The following is a 16927-nucleotide window of genomic DNA, read 5'->3' on the forward strand; positions in this document are numbered from 1 at the left end:
GGCAAGCCCTGCGCCCTCCTGGAGCAAAGGAACCCCAGCAGCCACCAGCCAGAGAATGGCTGGGAGCATTTGGGGAGCAGAGAAAGGCCCAAGTTCAGTCCTGCCTTCTGTGGCTGGGCCCTGACTCCAGAGAGGCTGGCCCACACTGGCACATCTGAGCCAGCACCCTCATCCTGGCTGGTCCAGCATCCCCCTCCCCCAAATCTTTCTAAGAATCCCTCTTGTTACCTCCAATTCTTATTTGCTCACAACAATAATTCATTTGCACCCATTTCCTGCAGAGGGCAGCCGGCGGGTCCCAGGTCAACTTAAACAGCTGGATCTCCCAAGACTGAGGCACCTTTGGTGATGGCACGCCAGAGTCCACCTCTGCATCCCAGCCCCACCTCTGCCCCCGCACGGGCACTTTACCGGCCACACACCGGATCACCCACAGCCCCGCAAACAGGCTCTTTCAAGCCCGTGCCTGTGCACGAGCTGTACCCTCCATCTAGTCCACGGGCAGGCCCTCCTCCTCCCTGAGGACTTCCCCGTCCCTGCGGGGAGCCTCCCATCTCCTCCATCCATTCCAGCACCACCCCCCCCCCGCCCCGCCCATTCTGTAACGTCCATGTGTCGGTCTCCCTGCTATACTGTAAGAGCCTTGAAAATGTGGGTGGTCCTCATGTTGCCAGGGTGGGTGGGGACTTAAGAAAGATTTGATAATGAATCAGACGGTGAGGAAACACCCTTTCTCCTGCCCCTGAAAGAATATGCCTGCCCAGGAGAGATTTCACTGGGGGCTTACCACCCCCCCGCCCCAGACGAGTCTTAAGTCTTCTGTGGACCCTGAGCTGGCAGTGGTGAGTGGCCATCTGTCCAGGGGTTGCTCTGCCACAGCAGGACAAGGCCGCTGTGCCTCTCACTGGTAGACAAGGTTCTAAGAGGGTCCCAGGTGAGGGCTGAGTCCCGGTCAATGATGGGTCCTGTCCCAGGGAAGCAGCCTAGAGGTCGACAGGTGGTGGGACCAGGGGGCTGGCTGCAGGGACAGGGGTAGTGCCACAGGTGCTGGGGGATGTCTTGTGATGAGGTGTGATGGAGGACCCGGGGACTCCACTGTGGCCAGGGAGACCACAGGTGCCAGGAGGGCCCACAGCAGACAGGGGCTTGTCCACCAAGGGTCACTGTCCTCACTTGGCTAGACCCTGAGAGAGGGGCCGGGAGGGCAGCATAGGAATGAGGGACTGCCACGCCCTGCCCCTGGGACCCAGCCAGGGTGACAAGACTGGAGCTGATGGGCAGTGAGGCGCCCAGGGCACCGTGGGGGTGGAAGTAGGGCCTAAGAAACAAGGAACCAGGAACCCCAGGACTAGGCATGGGCTGGGGCGGGGGCACCTAGGGATGGCTGTCCTGGGAGCCTGAAGCCAGAGGCCCCTTGGCCACAGGGAGCCTGGAGATGGGGATGAAGAGGCCCCGACACAGTGTGGAGGGAGACCGGGTCATTCTAAGAACATCAGAGGAAATCAATCAGAGGAAAAAACTGAATGGCAGGGGCTGGAAGAAGGGGGGCAGGGAACTGGAAGGAGGAAGTGGGGGTTGGGGAGCGGCTCACTGACAAAACGGCTCCCAGCGGCACTAGCAGTTCTCGCCAGGGCTGCCCCTCACACTGCCACGCCCGCTCGGAGCAGGGGAGGGGCCAGGGCTGAGAACCCAGAGGAGGCATGGTGGGGGTGGCACTTATGTGTGGGTCTGTATCCCCGCCCAAGAGCTCGGGTATCCTGACAGGAGGCAGTCCTCCAAGGCTCCTCAGGAGCCAGCCCCACACATCTCTCCCTAAAACCCACCCTTGCCCTCTGGGACCTGCACGGCCACCCCGGGCCCACCTCGGCTCACGGGGATTCCTCTCTCCTCTCTCTCTCGGCTCCCACCCTTCTCCCCACCCAACCTCGTTCTCCTTGGGGAAGCGCTCTCACTGCTCCAGCCTCTGCACACCTCCCTTCCCTGGCCCCTTCGGCCCAGACTCGTGGCGCCCACCAGTTTGACCCTCAACCACATTCTGAACGATGGAGGTGGAAACAACCCAGGCTCAAGAGGCAGACAACCCTGGCTCTGCCACCTGAATAAGAGGGGCAGCTTATTCAGCCCCTCCGAGTCTCAGCTTTGTCACCTGTAAAATGGGAATAATAACCCGCACCTCAGAGGGCTGGCGTTAAATGAGGTGATGTACGTCAAGGGGCACACGGTAGAAGCATAATAAGAGTCAGGGCTGTGGACTCCTTCAGGGCAGGGCGTTTAAGATATCTCTGCGTGCCCCGGGCCCACATCCTGTGGGGCGCGAGGTAGAACTCAGACATGGTACAGGTAAGCGTGCGGAGGGAGCTGTCACGCAAGGCGGCTTCGGGGCTACCCGTGGGCAAACCACCATCCAAGCCCAGACATACCCTCAGGCTGAGCCCGGGGGCCCCAGGGAACCAAGGGAAGGAGCTCCTGTGACCCCAGCCTCCTTCCTGTCAGAGCCTTAGCTGCCTGGGAACAGGATGAAGGTCAGGCCGTTCCGAGCTGCACCCGTGCAGCAGGCACCCGGAGGAGGCATGTGTTTATCTTGTCTGAGTGCCAGCTGGGGAAGGGGTGGGCCCTGGCTCTGACACCATCCTGGAGGCTTCCTGGACCCTCCAGGAAGATGAGACCCACCATCCTTTCGGGGCACCAGTGTGCCATCCTCCCCGAGGCCCCGCCCCTCCTTCCTGCCTCACGCTGACTGTCACGTCTTCTCCTCACCCCTCTTCATCTCTGTCCCACCCACCCCAGAGCCTTCTGAAAGCAGAGGAAAACAGTGGCAAGAGCTTATTAGCAGCGGGGCTCACGTAATCACAGAGCATGGCTGAAGCCACACACCCGGGCCCTACCCAGGAAGTACGGGCCCAGGACCTGCTGCTGCTGCTGCAGCGCCCGGACCACGACCTCAGGCCAGGGTGCACCCAGACACGGCTCCCATGGCTGGGGGCGCTACAGGCCTTGGAGCGACGCCCCTGGGTCCTCAAACAGAACCCAGAGCCGGGCTCCGCAGCAGGACAGCACTTGAACAGGAGCCACCTCCCTGGCCTGAGCGCCACCACAGATGTCAGACCCACAGAGTCACAAAGCAGAGCTGTCTCGCTGGACTCCTGTTCCCCGTCCGTCACCCTGAGCAGATACTGCCTCTGCAGCGTCCAGGACAGGCGCTCACCCTGTTTCTGCTCTCGCGGCTCCAGGTGTGAGCACACTCCTTCTGGTTGCTGCCTGGTCATCCCTCTGAACCAAAAGTCCTTCCTTCTAAGACCACAGTCAGATAGGGGCAGCTGCATTTGGGGGTCCAGCAACCCTGGGTTTGCAGCCCAGACCGGCTCCCTCCTGAATGTGTGCCCTTGGAGAAAACATGTGTTTATCTTGTCTGTGTGCCCGGCTTCCTGCTCTGTGAAATGGGACGGCAGGGCTGGCATGTGCGCAGACCGGCGGGACCTGCAAAGTGTCTGCTGACGACAGGGCAGGAGGGGTTACTTCCCTTCCCTCCGCCCCTCCCTGAGACACAGCTGCTTCTCTGCCACCACACAGAACAAGTCCCCACGAAGGGCAAGAAATACTGGGGTCAAACGACCAGGGCCTGAGGGGGTATAATCAAGAGCCCTTCCTTCTATGGACTAGCTTGTGGCCGTGGGCCAATCAATCAGGACGTCAAGCCTCAGCTTCCTCTGTTCAGGGGGATGACGTCACCCCTACCTCACGGGAGGGCTGCCAGGCCCCAACAAGATTATAGATGTAAACTGTAAGTCGCCAAATCCAGGATTGTTCCTGTAATTATCATTTCGCGTCGGACAGCCCTTTAATTATGTGATGACAGTGATCAAGTCTTCCCCGCCCCCGCTCTACACCAAACTTCTCTGGCTGCTGAGGACAGCCTGTCCACTGTCCACCCCCAGCCCAGGGTGGGGGTCATGATCAGCGGACATGGAGGTCAGGTCTGGCTCTGCAGGCTGCAGTTCTGGGGGCTGACACAGGTGGAGGAAGAAGACCCTGGCGGGCAGCTTCCCCATTTGTCCCGGGGCCTTGCATCGTTCACTATGGAGGACAGAGCCCTGTGTGAGCTCTCCATAGAGCTGAGGGTGGGGGCAGACTCCTGAGAGCTCTCTACTTGTCAACTCATCTCATCTCATCCTCTCCAAGGTCTACAACGTGGGCAGGAGAGGTGGAGGAAACAGGGCTCAGAGAGGGGGAGTGACTTGCCCCAAATCATAAAGGGTAAACGTAACGGCGGAGCCAGAATTCACACCCAGGTCTGGTTGCCCCAAGTCCCACCTGTCCCGAAGCAGCAAGGAGTGGGGCATGCAATTCTCCTTGTCTGACTGAGGAAATCAGACAAGGTCACCCAGGAGGCAGGGCCTTGCCGAGGTCACCCAGGAAGTCACAGGCAGTGCCAGGTCAGGACCCCTGGAATTTCAGACTTAGAAAAGATTTCAGACATCATCTCGCCTTGTCCTCGAAAGGTCCGATTAAGAAATGAAAAAACTGAGACTCAGAGGAGAGAAATGGCCAGGAAGCATGGACAGCAGGGTAAATGGGTACAGAAACGACAGGGAATCCAACCGATGGCGTTGGAACATCTGGACATCTATTTGGTGAAAAATACTAGACCCTACCTCACGCCCTCTACCAAACTACATTCTAGCACCTCCCTTCCAGGTCCTCGCCACCACACCCTTCCAGTCATGCTGCATGCTGGTGCCGGCACTGGAATAGCCACCAGGCCTGGACACCACTCGGGCAGCTCACACAGGTGACGGGCTGACCAGCAGGCAGCTCCAGCCCTGGGAGAGAGCGTGCGGACGGAGCCCCCGGGCTGCTTCAGAGGGCTCTGCCAGTTGTGGGAGAAGGGAAGTTCTGACAGGCTTACGAGAGGAGCCACCCATAGCAAAGCCCAAAGAAATGGGCTTTCTAGGATGACAAAGTCAGGGAGCCACGATTCAGGCACAGGGAGGGAGTGGAAGGTGCCAAAGCACAGAACCAGGCAGGTTTTGTTTGGGGGGGGAAAGGCCTCTTTTCTTCTGGGCTTATAAAAGCTTTCTCTATGTAAGAGTATTAACCTTCACGTATAGCATATATTGTTTATTCTATCATTTGACTTTAGTTTTGTTATTAAACTTTTTGGATAAAAATTTAAGTTTTGGGGCAGTCAAATATCTCTTTTCCTTTATAGGTTTTGCCCTTGGTATCCTGTTTAAGGAAGGCGGCCCAAGATTATATATCTAACTTGTACACTGGTGATTTCCTGGCTTCACTGTTTACATCGAAGTCTGTAACCCAGCCCTGGCTGGTGCGGCTCAGTGGATTGAGTGCTGGTCTGTGAAGCAAAGGTTGCCAGTTCAATCCCCAGTCAGGGCACATGCCTGGGTTGCGGGCCAGGTCCCCAGTAGGGGATGCGTGAGAGGCAACCACACACTACATTTCTCTCCCTCTTTTTCCCTCTCTTCCTTTCTCTCTAAAAATAAATTTTAAAAATCTTTAAAAAAAAATCTGTAACCCATCTCTCCTTACCCATCCATCTGTGGACACCACACGGCTCCATACGGATGTCTACGTGCATGGAGAGAGGCCTGAAAGCCTCATCACTAAAGCAGCAAGACTAGCATTTCTTTTACTTTACGTCTTCTCACGTTGTTTGAATTTTCTCAACAAATGTGTGCTTCCTAAATGGAACAGAAATACATTGAACCCATCTGGGATTTATTTTGGTTCGAGGTAAGAGTCAGGGATCTAATTTTACTCCACCAAACGGATGCTCCGGCTGTCCCATCCCATTTGCGACGCTTGCGCTGACTCCCTGGTTCGCTCAGCACACGGCTCAGACGTGGTGGACGTTTCTAGGTTGTCTAGTCTGTCCTGAGGCCGCCCCTCCCCACGTGCTGGCTCTGCCTGGCTCGGCTCCTTGGGCGCAGCAGGGCTCTGGCCCCCGGGCCACCCCTGTGGTCCTGGTTCTGCTTTGAGGTTCGAGGCCAGCTGTGTCCTCAGCACCGCACAGCACCACCCTGGAGAGAGATGGAGGGGCACCTTCCCATCCAGTCTGCTCACCTACAGGCCAGATTTGGGGCACCCAGTTCCTCTAATCGCCAGCCTGTTTCACCCTGACCAAGTCACAAATGGGGGAACTGATGCACGGGGGGAAGAAAACCTACGAAATGTGCGCTGGGAAAGGTGCAGGGAGCTCCTGGAAGGGAGAGATGGGCAGGCCCCGACGGGATTATTCTGGCCCTGACACAGAGACTTGGGGGAGGGGTGGTCCAGGGAGGTTTGAGCCACGTGACAGCATTAGGGCCTAATGGGCGGTGGGGTTAGAATCCCCACCCCCAGCCAGCTCCTGACAGCCTAAGAGGCTGGATTTATTTTTCTGGGCTCCAGAGAGCAGGGCAATTAGGACTCTGTCTGCCCTTCTTCTGCTGGGGGGCACTCAGGGCTGCTCATTAGGCAGGAGCATGGAACCAGGCCCAGTCTGGAGCACCCAGGCTCTCCCGCCCATCTGGTGGGTTGCGTCAGCCCAAGAGATCTGAGCAGAAGAGCTGGGGGCCCTTAGGAGGGGTTATCTGGGAGCCCCTCAGAGGGCCCTGGCACAAGGCAGTGGGGGGCTGCAACCCCTGCTGATCCCCCATCATCGTCCTGCCCCGTCCACACACCCTAGGCAGCCACTCGAAGTGGTCAGAAGTGCCACGAACGAGGTTCAGCCGCTCCCCCAAGGGCACGCCAGGCATCCTCGGCCACATTCGGGGAAGAGCTAGGTGGGGTGCGGGGGCTCCCTGAAGGCCAGAAACAGCACAGCTTTGTTGCAGAGATAAATCCTCAGCTCCCTGTGCTGCCACAGCCCGGGCTCTGTCAGCCTCTCCTCCTCTCCCTTGTGGGCACAGTAATAGCATCTCCCATGGTCTTATGCTCTTAGCGGCCCTGGACAGTTTAAAGGATAGAATGAGGTCTTATCTTCCCTGTTTTAGAAGCGGTAAAGCTGAAGCTCAGAGGGTGCCTCTCTGACCTGCTGTGCCCCTTTGCCCCAAAGCACGGAGGACGGGAACAGCCACCCCTTTGTGGTGGTGCAGGTAGGACACGTGTCCCCAGGGTTGGAGCAGTGGTCTCTCTGGCACAGGGCGGGAGGCACTTTGGTACCCCTTATCTAACTTGACCCCCCAGGGCATGGATGTGTACCTGCATCTCACCCTCCCACAAGGGGAGGCCCAGAGAGGGTCTGGCCTTGCCTAAGATCACTCACTAAGTCACTGCAGGGGGCAGGTGGAGTTCAGACTGCATGCAGCTCCCTTGGCCAGGAATGCCCACCAGGTGCTTCTGGTTGACTCCAATCACATTTTGTCCCAAAGGCTGCTTCATCCAGGGAGCCCATCTTGATTCTCAAGTGAGATCCACATTTCCCTGTCACAGGTCCACACGGTGTTGATAGAACAGGGAGGTGGGGAGCCAGCTTGGAATCATCCCGCACACTGGTAGAGCCCAACCCCAGTGGCCTGGGAGGTCCCACAGCAGAGTCAGCACCCTTCCCCGCCAGCCCCAGCCAGGGGCAGGGAAATGCAACACACCCCTGCACCCTCCAGACCACCCCACACCCGTGAGCTTGGTGGCGTCCTGCCTCTCCACACAGTTGGCCTGGTGGCAGGATGGCAGGGCGGCAGTGCACTGCATTCCCTAACCGGCTTCCCCACCCGCTCCTCACCCCAGGGCTCAGTCCTCCCTCCAGTCTTTGCCCAGCCCCTCCTCTGAGCCAGGCCCTTTCCTCAAAACACTCAGAGTCTGGCCCTGGCTGGGTGGCCGTTGGTGGAGCATCATCTCGATGCGCCTAGGCTGCAGGTTCAGTTCCCGGCCAGGGCACATACAAGAAGAAACCAATGAGTGCATAAATGGGTGGAACAACAAATAAATGTTTCTCTCTCCTTTCTTCTCCCTTTCTAAAATCAATAAATAACATAAATTTTATAGAAACCACTCAGAATCTAGCTGGAGACACAGAAAGTCACAATCCACATGGGCAGCCCAAGCTGGAGCTGCTGTGAGAGCCCAGAGGGGCAGGTCTGACTCATGTTTGGTTGGGGAAGGGGGACTACTTAGGGGAGTCGACATTTTCAGTGAGCCAGCCTTGAGAGGCAGAGACGAAGAGAACTCCAGGCTGCGATGGCCTGAGCCCAGGCAGGGTGCTGAGAAAGGGTGAGGGATGCTGGGATGGCTGCAGTGGAGTGGGTGTGTGTGTGGGGTTGGGGGCTGGTGGATTTCCCCCCAGCAGGTGTCTTCCTGCCCCCATCCAAGGAGGCAGGCAATTGGGGGCGTGGAGTTTTATTTTGTCTGTGTTCCACTGCCCCCCCAACCCGCACTATTCCTGGACTCCACTGAGGCCACTCTCCCTGTCGCTCACCCCTGGGCACAGCACGGTGGCCGCATCCAGCCGGGCTGAAAACCATGGGATGATGGGAGGCACCATCAGAGACTCGCATCCTCTTCCACAGCCAGTCTGGTCACTGCACCCTCTAGGTGTCTCTAGAATCCCTCCCTGCGCTACCTCCCAGCATCCCCCTAGCCCCAATTGAGGCCTCAGCCTTTCTCACCTGGCTCCCTGCCCTCCCCACCTCCACCAAGGCCCCTCAGCATCCATTCTCTGTGATTGAACCAGAGTGGTCCTCGCACAGCCCGAGGCTGACCAGGCTCCCTCACAGTGCCAGGAGAGAGCAGGCCCCCCAGCACAGCCTCAGGCAGCTCCCTCCCCTCCACCCCCTGGAGCCACACAGGGCCTCACTGCTTTCAGTTCCCAAGCACAGGACACTGCACACACAGCCCCCTGCCCGGAGCACTTCCCCACTCTGGCATGAGGGTGCAGACAGCAGCTCAGGCAAGCTCCCCTGCCTCGGGGTGTCCTGGCCTCTTCGGTGATCACCTGGGTGGTCCGGGTGTATCACTTCTTGTTTGTCTGCTGCCCCAACTACCTAGGAGCCCTTTAAGGAACGGGGACCAGGTCTGATCCACCTGTGGCCTCTGGGCCCACATCAGGTATCATGAAAGGTTTGTTGATTGACTAAGTAACCAGTGCCTCCCCGACAAGACTGGTGTGGAACCGGGGAGAGGGCACAGGACTGGGGGTGCAAGCAGGGGCAGTGCAGGCTGTGCCTTCAACCCCTTGGCGTGAGTAAATCACTTACTCTTCCTGGAGCTCCATCCAGAAGATGGAGGGGGTCATACAAGCTCAAAACAGCCTTCCAAAGGCAAGCACACTATTGACCTGTAAGAGCAGTGACCGTCACTGTCTCCTTCAGAGTGCTGGGCTGGGAAGTTCCTCCAGGCATCAGACCTATATCCCTCTTGCTATAGAGAAGCTGGTTTTGACACTGCGCTGCCTCCCACAGCAGCACAGTCCTCAGGGGGCCCGCGGTGGTGCCGGCCTAGGACTGTCTTCTGTCCTACCAAGGCCTTAATTGGCAGCACGAGAGTAATGAGTCACTGACAACCAATTAATTATCCCCAGTTATAAAAAGCGTTGCTTCCCCTCCCTAGATGCTGAGGGAGCTGGCCCTCTGTTGCCGGGCTACTCCACTCCTGGGCTGGCTGCGGGCTGGGCTGTGGGGAGTAGAACAGGTCATTTCACCTCTCCAGTCCTCAGTTTCCTGTTTCCTTATTTGACAAGTGTGGGTCCTGGGGGGAGGGGACAGTGTGAGCAAAGGCTTGAGGCAGGAAGGAAGGAGGCAGCTCAGACAGAGGGCAGGAGGGGCTCCTTCTCAAGCTTTCCACCTGCTCTCGGCTCTTCAGCGTCCCCAGGACCCACCCCTGGGCTGCAGGGCCAGATCCCAGCCCGGGAAACAAAGAGCATCCCTAGTGTGCCCCGGAGATACTCCCCATCTCGTCCAAAACACGCCTGGTCCGGTGCTCTTTCTCCTCCATCAGAGGGCTGCCCAAGTCCTCCCTGCTCTTCCTTTCTTCTCCATCTTGCAAGCTCTCATGACAAGAACACTCAGACTCAAAACACACGAGTCCTCCCCAACAGCCTCCCTCTTTCTGAGGCCCTTGCCGCAAATCTGTCCCGGCTCCAGGTATGACATGGCTCCCAGCCTTGACTGCTCTCTCCATGCGGGGGCACAACAAAGAAGCGTGCCCCACAGGGGTGTATCAGTTAGCAGGGCAATGCATGCTAGCCGTATGCTCCCTGAACACAACACGTACTCAATAAACGTTAACCGCTACTCTCCCACGTCATTTCCCAGCCTGCTGAGAGTGAAACGCTTCTGTGACTCACCGCCCCTCTGTCACCTCGCTCCACAGAGGAGGAGGCCCAGAGAGGCCAGCTTCACAGAAGAACTTGACTCCAGGCTTCTCTGAGTTGGGAGATGCAGTGGGGGGGCTCCCCAAGAGAACCTCAGGGGAGGTAGTACCTGGGCAGGGGGCCCCCAAAGGAGGAGGGGGAGGTGGGGATGAGGAGAGGCAAGGGCCCGAAGTTGGACCTCATCCCTTTGCCAAGCCAGGCCTCTCCTCCACTCCCAGGGGCTCTCCTTTCCCAACCCACCTGCTCCCAGAGCTCACTGGGGGGCCTCAATTGGTTCAGCACAATGTACAGGGCACCTTCTCTGCACCAGCACTGACTCTGAGACACCAGATGGCTGTTCCCTTTACTGTCAGGCCAGAGAGCCCAGCACCCCCTCGCTGTCCTCACCCAGCTGTCTCCGAGGGACTAGGGAGAGAAAAAACAGAGGAGAGAGAGTGAGAAAAAGGGCGAGCCTGATGAGGCTAGAGCCCAGGAAGTGGGAGGGGAAGCAGGTGGGGAGTGAGTGACAGGGAAGGGGGAGGATGCTCCTCTTTAGCTGGGAGTCTCAGGGTTACCTGAGGTGAGCTCAGCCCTTCCTGCAGAAGCCCTCCCCCCAGAGCTGCTGCAAAACCCCATCCCCTTTCCCAGTAAGGCTGGCGTGTGACCTCCTGAGGTCCTTCCTGCTTTTGTCCCCTACCTGGTACCCAGACCTTAGCATGTGCAGAGCCTGCACTGCACAGGCTCCCAGTCAGCTCAAAACCGGCCTCGGCCCACCACTTCCTCCCCTCTGGGCCCTGTGCTGGCCACAGCCAGGACCCATCACTTCCTGACTCCACAGCCAACGACTGGCAGGCTGGCCCTGGACCCACCGAAGGCTGTGAGTGCCCTGGGAGATACACCTTCCTCCAGGGTCAGCTCCAACAGTCAAGGAACTTCTGGCTTGGAAGCTCAGCCATCCTTCTCTCCTTTCCTCAGCTTCAGCTTTCTTCCCACCCCGACCAAGAGCTTTAGGACCTACCCTGCCTGGGGCCAGTTCTGAGCGCTACCCTTTACGGGCCGTGTGACCTGGGCCCAGTCACAGACAACCAGCTTCTGTTTCCTGACGTAAAATGGTGGCCATGACCCCTGGCTCAGGGGTGGGTGTCGGTGCTCCGCACAGCACCAGGCGCCAGACACACAGGTGCAGGCTGCCGGCTGTCGGCAACACAGGGAGGCCCTGCTGCCTGGCCCCAGGCTCTGGGGAGAATGGAGCTTGGAGGAAAGCAGAGTGGCCAAGGAACTGTAAAGTCTTAACCCAGCCCCGCTTCCATGCAGAGGTGGAGAGGCCACGGCGTGTGACTCAGGACTGACTGGTCTTAATGACTAGTCACAGCTAGCGCTGCCGGTCGCTTCCTGTCGCTACTGTGTGCCGTCCACCTCGCAGCTCTGTGAGAGGCCTGTGTGCTGTCTCACAGGTGAGAAAGCTCAAAGTCAAGTACATACCGGGGACCAAAAAGGGGCACTGTGATAAATCTAACCGAAAGTAACCTCACGGGGTGATCTGATCACGAATTCCTATCTGGGCAGGACACGGTGGGTAGTCTCGCCCAGGCCTGTAACTAAAGGCTATCTTTGCCCTAAGCAAGCCCTGCCCACTGTTTCTGTGCAGCTCTGTTAACGCACCTTTCAATGCCCCTCTTCCAGACCCCCGGGAAGCAGAGCTAACCTCAGGGAGCACACGACCTGGTTAACTCTCCTGTAGCCATGCCCCACCCTGCTTTCTCCCACCTTCCTGTAATCTTTCCTCCTCAATCTCAAGTGCATAAAAGAAACTGCAAAATGACATTCTCCGGAGCAGTTGAGACTGCGCAATGTCATCAGCCTGGCTCAGTTAAAATCGTATTACAATCCTCTACAGGTTTGGGCGTTTCTACGCCAATGGTACCACTAAGAGAGGCTCAGTTTTGATCGCGAGGCCTGCCTGACCCCGGCATCACAGACCGCACTGCGGTGGGGGAGACCCTACGTCCACATAAGACGGAAAGGCTGTCCCAGGCAGGCAGGGCCTGGGGCAGTCGGACTGGGGCCTCCTCTGTGGCCACCGACAGGCCCCTTCCTCTCCTGTGCCTGAGTTTGGCACATCGCCTCCTCTGTGCCGGGGGTGCGGACTTGGCAGTGAATCAGGCCAGGTACCTAGGCTTCTGTTTAGTCTAGCACTCTGTCCCTCACTATCACAGGCAGAGAAGGAGGTCAGACAGGGGACAGGCTTCCCCAGCCTCCCCGACCAAGCAGCCCTGTGACGCCCACCCTCTGACCTTAGCAGCCACCCCTGTCCTTGGCCACCCCTGCCTGTTTGGGGGCTAGCTGAATTTGGAGGCTGGCTTCTTCGTTCAGACAAGGGGGAAGAGGAAAGTTGTTTTTCAGGCAGCAAAGCTTTTAGATAAACATCATTTATCTCTCTCTCTCCATTCCTTCTTAAAGGAATTGGGTTCCTTCGGAAAAGAAACTAGATTCGCCGGCTGACGGCACCCAGGGACAAGCGCCACTCACACGCAGTCTGGCCGGGGCCGCCGGCACTGAAGGAGGCTTTCTCTAACCGGCTGGGCACCTGCTGCCAGCTCGGGCTCAGGTGACCGGGCCCTGGTGCCAGGCCAGAGCCCGGACAGCTCCCAGGCTCCGGATGGCCTGGCCCACCTCCTCGCCCTCCCCTCCCGCCACCCTCCCTGCTCACCTGCCCGTCCCGATCTGGCAGGAAGCTGAGAGCTTCTGTTCACCTTGGGTGACCACTTCCTTTTGGAGTGCCCCTCCCAGAGCACCCCTCCCTGCCCAGCCTCAGGGGCAGCCCGGCCCCCATGCTGTCAGAGCAGAGTTAGCAACTGGCTACATCCACAACAGAACGGCCTCACCCACCTGGTTGGGCAGATTCAAGAACGACCATGGGCATGTTACAGAGGGAGGGCTGAAACCCAGAATGGGCACTGACTGTCCAGAGACACAGAGCAGGGTGACAGAACTGACGCCCCTCGCCCCAGAGGCGGGGGCCCTCTGGACCCTTGTGACCAGGCCGGCTCACCGGTGTGGTGTCGTCATGGGAGCGCTGGTAGCGTTTCCATCGGCAGCCGTAGATGCCCGTGAGGCAGGAGAGGCACAGCTGGGGCTCGTAGTACTGCAGGGGCTGGTGTCTCACCATGCTCGTGCCCGCGGGCCTGGCGCCCGGCCCTCAGGAGCCCATGGGGGCCCCAGGCTGGTCCTGTGGGAGGAAGCACAGGCTGTGAGGCAGGGGAAGGTAGGAGTCAGCCCCAGACACAGCAAAGTCTTTGCAGCCCAGGTCAGGGCGGGCCAGCCTCCGCACACACCCCTGCGGGGGTCCCAGGCCCACAGGGGGTCAGAGGCCCACCCCTTCAGGTCTCCTGGGACACCACCCATCCCGATCTTATCCACACCGTCCCCCCTTTCCCCCAGCCACCCTACCCGGTACACTGCTGCTTCTTCCTCTGCGTGGAGGGCTCTCCCCTTGGAACTCCCCCCAGGTCACCTTCCACAGAACCGCAACTCCTTCCCATCCTCTCAGCCATTCTCAGCTGCATTTTCTCCGTGGTGTTCTCAAACATACTTCACTTATTTTGTTTCTTGTCTGCCTGTCCCGCTACAATGCCAGTTTCATAGAGGCAAAGATTTTGTCTGTTTTCTCCTCTGCTGTATCCCCAGTAACTAGAACAGTGCCTAGCACACAGAGCTTCCCAAATAAATATGTTAAAATAAATTCTCATAAAAGCTGACATGTATCGAGCACTTAAAATATGCCAGGCACCATGTGGACACTTTATATCCATGGTGCCACTGCACCGTCACAAGGGGGTAGGTGCAGTACCCCAAACCCACTGGACAATTGAACACACTGAGGCTCAGAGAGAGACGGGGCAGCGCTGGCCTTGGACGCACAGCTGGGTGCGGGCAACCTGGGACTCCGCTCTGGTGCCCAGACAAGTTCACTCCTTCAGGCTCAGGGAGCCCGGCCCAGTGGGGCCGTGACAGGTCGGTGGAACAATGGGAGGTGTCTTGTGGGCTGAGCTGTGCCCCTAGGAGCGACGGCCCCAGCTCTGCTTGGATAAGCAGGCCCTGGAGATACCTGCTGGGGCTCCGAGTTGGCACACTTGGCCAGTGGCCATTGGCTTGGGCACCTCACCCACCCTGATGTCAGGCATCGTCTGGTCCCCAGCACCATTGTCACTACTGTCCCATTTCACAGATGAGGAGCCTGCGGCTCAGAGCCGCAGAACAATTTGCCTGAGGAGTCAGGACTCAGCTCCTGGTCTGTGGGTCTCCAGAATTTGAAGCCACTTGCTCGGTACCAGACCCTGTTCTAGGCCCTGGAGTCAGTGTGAACGGGACAGGCACAGTGGCCCCCTCAGGGCCCTCACAGGACTGGTGCGGGGGCGAGCAGGCCCTCACTGTGCCCCAGGCACCGTCCCGAGTGCTGTCGGCACACTAACCCTCACAACAACCTGTGGGGTAAGTGTTACCATTATGTTTTTTACTGAGATACAATTCGCACACCATAAAATTCACCCCTTTAAGTGCACGATTCAGTATGGGCATATTTGGGTTTTAGGATAGTCACAGAGTTACGCAAAAATCACCATTTTCTAATTCCGAAGCATGTGCACCATCCCAAGAAAAGCTCCACTCTCAGCTACAGTCACCTCCACGCCCGTCGCCCCCATTCCCGCCCCTCAACTCTGACCACCACGAGCCTACTTTATGTCTCTATTTATGTGTCTAGTCTGGACATTTCATATAAAAGGAATCATACAATAGTGGTCTTTCGTGACCGGCTTCTTTTCCTTAACATAACGTCTTCAAGGTTCACCCATCTTGCAGCATAAATCAGCACTGCGCTCTCTTTTAGAGCCGAACGTTATTCAGTGGTGCAGACTGACCGTTTCCCCGCTCACCAGCTGATGGGCATTTGGGTTGTTACCCCTTTCTGGTTGTTACGAGTAACTCTGCTGTGAACAAGTGTCTGTGTGAACATCTGTTTGCATTTCTCTTGGGTCCGTACTCTGGAATGGAGTCGCTGGGTCATATAGTTTAACCCTTTGAAGAACTGCCAAAAGCCGTCTCCAGAAGCCTGAAGCGGCCGCACCATGTCCCAGGCCAGAAGCATTATCATCACCGCCCCCTTTCTCAGATGAGAAGTCTGAAGCCCAGAGAGGCTGAGCCATGTGCTGTGGGTGACCCAACAGAGCTAGGCAGTGTGGCTCCAGCGGCCTTATTTTAACCCGGGGCTGGCAAACGGTAACTCGTGGGCCATATCCGGCCAGCCACCTATTTTTGTACAGCCCACAGGCTGAGAATGGGGAAAAATCAAAACAAGAACACACTGGTGACACATGAAAATTATACGAGGGTCAAATGTCAGTGGGTCCGTAAATAAGGCCGCTGAGCTCATTTGTTTATGTGCCGTCTGTGGCAGCTTTGACTGTAGTGGCAGAGCTGAGCAGTTACAATAGAACCCAGATGGCCCCCAGGGCCTACGGTACTCACTGCCCCTTTAGAGGGGACATTTGCTGGCCCCTGCGGCCACCGGACTACAATGGCTCGTAAGTGCAGTGCCTGGTGGAGCAAGTAAAGGGAGGCTGCGGGCACTTAACACGGGGCAGGGAGGGTCAGGGCACACTTCCTAGAGGCAGTACTGAGCTGAGGCATCTGAGATGAGCTCCGGAGACCCTCCTTCTAAATGCCCAGGGGCTGCACCACAGGGGCAGCTGGGGCTCCAGGCCCACCCACTACTTCTGTCTCTGGGCCTCATGCAGGGTCTCCACCTACCCCCGCCCTCATCCCCACCCAGTGCTAACCTCAGCACAGGAATCACAGCCCCAGTCTGAGGGAGATGCATTAGGGGCTTGCTGGGAATATCGACTGGCCCCATATCTCCTAATTGCTGGGAACTGTCTGCTGCAGTCTCTGTGCCTGTGTTTCCCGAGGGAGCTGTGTGGAATATGGTGCAGCTGCCGGGGAATCTCTGAGTCAAGCCCAGCCCAGGGCTTGGGAGAAGAAAGGGATGTGGATGCTGTTGCAGTCGGCTTGGCTCCCATGCGGTGGGGAGGCCTAGGGAGTAGATGGGGGGATGCTCTCAGCTGTATTCAGCCAGATCTCACCCTGTGCACCCCCAGATTAGGGCTTCTGCTATCAGGTCGACCATCACATCTGCCCCCACCTCCCCAGGAAGGGAGGAGGTAGCTTATAGGTAGAAAGAGGCCTGGACTCATCCTGTGTCAGCCACTGGCTTGCTCTGTGGCTGGGGCCTCTCGGGGCCCTTCCCTGAGCCTTGCTGTCTGAACCTGCACGAGGGGATAACAGCTCTTGCCCTGACTTCTGTAGGAGACCAGATATGGGGGACGGGTGCCTGGCTGCAGTGACTGAGGTACTACAGGTGGGTGCTCTGTAAGCAGAAGTTCACACCCAGGTACCCCTGACCTCACATTCCTTTTCCCAGGGCCCCATCCCTGACACTGGTTCCCACATGTCCTCTGCCTTTTCCCACTCACCCACCGCCACGACTGAGCAATACAATCCCTAGGAATGGAAATTCCATTTCAAATCTGAAAAGAGGGAAGTAGAACTGCCTGCACTGGGCCCCAGCCCAGCACTCAGCTGATT

General features: G+C 57.9%; 1 protein-coding gene across 6 annotated transcripts in view; it reads right to left on the reverse strand.

Annotated features, from left to right (window-relative positions):
• GDPD5 (glycerophosphodiester phosphodiesterase domain containing 5) overlaps window positions 1–16927 on the reverse strand; it is an 88574-nt gene that overhangs the window by 27121 nt on the left and 44526 nt on the right. For 4 of the 6 annotated variants that reach the window (XM_045181891.3, XM_024572676.4, XM_024572674.4 and 1 more), the window contains one exon: window positions 13338–13514. In XM_045181891.3, the coding sequence (XP_045037826.1) occupies window positions 13338–13454 (117 nt within the window). In that variant the 5' untranslated portion in view covers window positions 13455–13514. Of the gene's footprint in view, window positions 1–5547; window positions 5700–5781; window positions 5997–13337; window positions 13515–16927 lie in introns of those variants that run through there. The other 2 variants (XM_053924348.2, XM_053924347.2) reach the window with 2 other exon arrangements.

This window comes from Desmodus rotundus, chromosome 5, assembly GCF_022682495.2.
Source record: "Desmodus rotundus isolate HL8 chromosome 5, HLdesRot8A.1, whole genome shotgun sequence".
In the NCBI taxonomy this organism is placed as follows: Eukaryota; Metazoa; Chordata; class Mammalia; order Chiroptera; family Phyllostomidae; genus Desmodus; species Desmodus rotundus.